Source organism: Ischnura elegans, chromosome 2 (genome assembly GCF_921293095.1).
Source record: "Ischnura elegans chromosome 2, ioIscEleg1.1, whole genome shotgun sequence".
Taxonomy (NCBI): Eukaryota; Metazoa; Arthropoda; class Insecta; order Odonata; family Coenagrionidae; genus Ischnura; species Ischnura elegans.
This window is the reverse complement of record NC_060247.1, coordinates 13,350,809-13,355,880: the sequence shown is the minus strand read 5'-3', so window position 1 is coordinate 13,355,880 and position 5,072 is coordinate 13,350,809. Positions and strand designations below refer to the sequence as shown.

Below are 5,072 nucleotides of genomic sequence, written 5' to 3'. Positions count from 1 at the left end.
ATGCGAATGCGACTGGGCTAGCAAAACAGGAGTCAAACTCCAGGAGCAAAATCTCCAGCGGATAGAATGCACTCACATCGACACACAGGTTGGGCCGTTGGATCTTTCAGGCTCCATGGCAAGGTTTTTCCATTCTTTAGATTCATATTTGGACTTGACAGGAAATAATCAGGGGAAGTGCCAGTGGTTTTATCTTAATTTTCTTGCAGCAAATTGTTGTCACATCTCCCATGATAAAAATTCCTGCACTTAGTACATATCAACAGCCCAATTACGTTTGCGTCTGCCCTATATTGGCTCCTGCTGGCACAAAAGCTATGGATTGCATCTTGCCTCATGTGCCAAGCTCCTAAGTTTTCACCAACCCAGCCCCATCAGTAAAACAGAACGCATGGGTGTCTACATAGGTATTATTGAAAATGATAGTGCATTATCTACTGGAAGCCCATGTATTTACTCCAAGTCAATGCTGTGCCCTCACTCAATAGTCTGCTTTAAGGACTACCTAGCAAATGAAATTATGATGGATGAACACGTATTAAATAGTTCATTTTTATAACAAATAGTTTCCAGGCCTACTTTTTACTTAGCAGTGTACAATATACTCTGTGAGTGCGACTTATCTCAGGATTTAGGTTTACATTCATCCAGTGGCGCCGACTCCATGGGGCCTGAGGGGGCCCGAGCCCCCTCAAAGATTCGTTTGGGGGGGCGGAGCCCCCTCAATAATTCAAGAAAATAATTAAGTTGTATTATGCATTGTGAAATCACAAAAATATATTGGTGATTTTTATTTCCCATGCTTGACGATAGTTACCTTTTAAAATAAATTCAACAATGAGTGTAGCAGGTTAACTGAATCAAGTAGTGTGAATCATGGTAGTGTTTCGGTGCTGCGACACACTTTCAATTTAACCTCTTCCTGGGGCAAGACCTCCGATATGGGCCCCCCCAATATTTTTTATAAGTTGGCGCCCCTACATTCATCTGCCAAAATAATTCAGAGAGATGCTGATGTTCAATGATTTCACTTGTTCTTGAAAAGGAAATTTCTTCTGGCTTGGAGTAGGAGCTTATAACTTTTGGAGGAAGTTTTCCATGAACTAATTTCTTATAAAAAGAATATATTCAGAAATGTTGTGTACAAAATCTGTGAAGATGCATTTATTGATGTTTCATCATTAAACGCAATGGAGATAATTTAGATAAAATGATATTGCTAATGCACTTTTAGCATTATCATGGATTATAAGTTTCATGATACATAATCACCTCAGCAGTTTCATAATGTCCACTGGGATGAAGAGTAAAGTTTTAAGTCACACAACAAACGAAGTCTGGATTTTAGGAAAGGGGTCTAATAATATAGGAACCAAATAAATTTATGTATCATTTTTATGGATCACATGATTTTAAAAAAACTTGTCAATAACAATGCACAACTTCATACAAAGTACATAACTGAAACCCCACAAGAGATATATGCTGCTGCCATTTCATATTGGAAGAACTGACATGATGGAATGTAAAACCATGATTGAATCTAACCTTTTGTGGGTGGGGCAAAATCACAGAATCCTACAACATGCCACAAATAAATTCCCTATCAACGCAACATCAGCATTCTTCACAACTCCAGGAAGAAATATTAACTTTAACAAATCACAGTATGTAATCCCATGTTAAAACAGGAACATGTAAGTTGTATCTACATTAATTGCAGTTTAATCACTCACATACCGATTAGGCATGAAAAGTGAAAAGCTCTTGGTCTCCACTGAAATTTGATGACAGTTACTTAATCCAAGCCCTAGATCATAGAGCACACACTATTCCACACACACAAGCACCAAATCGCTCTGGCCATGATTTCTTAGTCTTCATCCTTGTGCCATTCTTTTTAGCATAGCTATAAGTCTTAAACTCTTTGGCATTGCACTTATTGGAGAGCCACAATTAGAAAACAAATTACATTTTTCATACATTAGTACAGTATATGACAATAAAAAATCCACCCATATTAAGAAATAAAATTCCAACGTACATGATGTAAGCGACCAAATGAAAAATATCTTAAAACCTGGAATGACTAACATGATAGACAGATGAGATGAGGGAAGGCATTGAAAATGCAACACATACACCCTATTAATTTCCCATGAAATGCCATTTACATTAATGAAGTGAAACAATGAACAGAGGGAAGATTGGAGTTCTTGACAGAAAGAAGTTCTTTATACACATTTCGTTCTGATTTCTTAACCACCTTCCTTTAAGAAATAAGATCTCCAGCTGCTCACAGACCTTTCAATGGTGGTGTCCCAGAGTGAGGAAGAGAGGCAAAATAGCACCAATTATCAGGAAAACTAACTCTGTGGTCCTCAGCATTCCCTTTTGCTCACCAGACACTAACTGCACACTATCAGAGCTTCCCACCAAACCAGAGTGGTGCGAATGGCCGTGAGATCGAGCAGTCAGTTCTGGAAGCACGTGAACAGTGGCAACAAAAAGGAAGGTTCCTGCACTGAAAAGCATAGCGATTCCCGTAGCATTTACCGATGACAGAGTCTCCTTCCCTTCCTGCAACAAAAGCATAGCATAATGTTCTCACTACACACAAATATTATAGGTAATTTAATATGATTACATATTGTTCAAATTAACATCTACCTGTGAAACATTAACAAACATAAAATTTTTATAGAAGTCCATGTAATTACTACTGCTAATATAACTTTCCAAATGAAAATACTAAAAACAATTACCAAATCCAACTGTAAGGAACTAGGTAAATGGCTTACTTGAAGGGCCGAAACATACAAAAGAAGCAGTTAATGAGGAGGAAATAAAAATATCTATCTGACGTCAGAAAGAGGAGAGGGGGGGAAACTTGTTGAAAACAAATTTAATGAAGGAAAGGGGAAGGTTGACTCAAGGCACAAATTCGCTTACATCACAGCCAATGATCATCAGCATCATTCAAACATCTTTGAACGAGATTAAAAATTCTTACCTGCCCAATCCCAAAGTACGTCAGGAGTGCCAAAGTCGGCGCAGCAAGTGAGAAAATAAGGAGGTGCTTCCTAATCCTGTTACGCTCCAAGCCTTCATGGAGAAGGAAGGTCACAAGTCCAAAGGCTGCTGGGGCCTGTGAAAGAGGAAATTCTACTAGAACATATTTTTCACAATCACAAATATAGATAATTATAAGTGTGACACAGTGAAAATGGAAATAATCCACCACAAAAAACTATGAGGTTTACTGCCACTAAAAAAAGTTGACTCCTCTAAGATGAAAAATAACAAAGTAGACGTCAATGTGACAAAGAAAAAGAGTGCCACCCCTGTTACTACAAATGCTCACCCCGCTGATGAATAAAGGCCCCTTATAAGAGGACTGATCAATCAAATGTCATACTACTACATAATTTCCCCGATCCAAATTCTAACTCCGCATCTCTTAGTTTGAATACCAGGAAAATCTAATTCAGGAGGCTGTTTCTGGAACCAATTCTTTGGTATTTAGAGTATTCCATGCCTATTATATATTTTTGATGATGCACTGACTTTTTCAAATATTGGGAGAAAACTGATGGTGAAATTAGCCCACATGAAAGGAAAGTCACAGACTGGCCTCAAGCAACATATCTGTGCAAGGAATTTCAAATGGTGCCCAAATCACTACAGAAGTAATGCTGTATATTCAGCAGAAAATAGAATTCTATTGCAAGAGTGACACACAAAATCATGGCTAGCCGTGTTAACGATCAATTACAAAAGTCAGGAATGTAAATATCAACGTTTGAGTGAAAGAGAGCTTATTAAAACTAAATTACCTTGTGCAACATAATGGCCACAAAAACTATCATTTCCACATCGGTATGAGCCGTTGTTGCAGCAGCTCCCAAAGCAATTCCATCAGCTGGAAGATATATACATAAAAACAATAATTGAGGGTTTAAATTAAAAGCTAAATCAAACTACAAAAACATTATATTTAGGAGAATAAACTGACCTGCTGCATGTACAACCAATCCAATGGTGGCAGTAATATTTCTCTGGGGTTTTAGCCCGCCTTCAATGTCTAAAGATAAAAACGTTACATTCATGTTAATGCTTATTAATGTCACTGCAATACTGCAAGAGATAAACAACAGTAATACCTCATACCTCGGCTTCTGGAGGTAGAAAATTGATCTACTAACAGCATGAAAACAAATCCAAGAACTAGTGATATCCCAATCAATGAATGCAGGTCTACAGAGTGAATTGGCTCTCCTTTAATAGTACCCTCTGCCAGATGCACTGAAAATTACCAAGTGAAATGATTAATTAAACCACATAACATAAATAAACTCAAGGGATAAACAGGTAATCTTACCATGCGTCTCTACAGAGAAAAGAGAACGAACTCCTTCAGGTATTATGACTGCCAGAGCAGTGCCCACAAGAAGCCCAGCTCCCAAAACTGATATTAGTTTTAACTTCTCCTGTACAAATGGAAACAAACCATAATTACAAATTTAACACACATGGACACGCATACTTAAAATGAAACAAGCAGATAATTCAGCAAAACCAATTCAAAACTACCATATGTTAGGCTGTGAATCTTTGCGGTGCAGAGACATCATTGAAATACGCTAGTACTCACCTCAGACATAGACATAACCAGAGGTATCGAGCCAATTAAAAAACTTCCTACCAGCATTACAATTGCCAGTAAAATAAGCTTCATAGTTTCTTCCATGTTGGCGAGAGATGTTTCACTTATAACCTGCTCAAAGTCTGTCTGCTAAATGCCTGCCGACGTAGCCATGTTGACATATTTTGAAGATGCCTTGCATTCCGTCGCACCAGCAAAATTTTGTAATGAGGTATGAAATCAGCGGAACATTTATTAGAAAATATTACTGCGGTAATTCAATATAAGTGCATTTCATAACGATACGAAGTACTTAAATATCAACCCCAATTCCAAATCATTTTTGTTACCAATATCGAAGTAACTAGAAACGATCGATAGACGTCGCTTCGATGGCTATGGTCGTATGGGTCGTATCGTAATGCCT

The 5,072-nt window shown here is 37.8% G+C and overlaps 1 protein-coding gene across 1 annotated transcript; it reads right to left on the bottom strand.

Annotated features, from left to right (window-relative positions):
• Window positions 1–1,377: 1,377 nt before the first annotated feature.
• On the bottom strand, window positions 1,378–4,984 carry LOC124153408 (zinc transporter ZIP9). Its single transcript, XM_046526540.1, has 7 exons — window positions 4,655–4,984; window positions 4,382–4,490; window positions 4,171–4,305; window positions 4,016–4,084; window positions 3,837–3,922; window positions 3,014–3,148; window positions 1,378–2,580 (listed from the first exon to the last, which is right to left on the bottom strand). Exons 1-7 carry the CDS (start codon window positions 4,748–4,750, stop codon window positions 2,308–2,310), a joined length of 903 nt encoding a protein of 300 aa, XP_046382496.1. The 5' UTR covers window positions 4,751–4,984; the 3' UTR covers window positions 1,378–2,307.
• Between the last annotated feature and the right edge of the window lie 88 nt (window positions 4,985–5,072).

Bases quoted from the DNA above. Each gene is read 5' to 3' on its own strand.
- LOC124153408 (XM_046526540.1), bottom strand. From the start codon at position 4,750: ATGGAAGAAACTATGAAGCTTATTTTACTGGCAATTGTAATGCTGGTA. The intron at 4,491-4,654 runs GTGAGTACTAGC...CCATTTGTACAG, and splicing joins TGGTTATGTCTATGTCTGAG to GAGAAGTTAAAACTAATATC. The intron at 3,923-4,015 runs GTCAGTTTATTC...TATATCTTCCAG, and splicing joins ATTGGTTGTACATGCAGCAG to CTGATGGAATTGCTTTGGGA.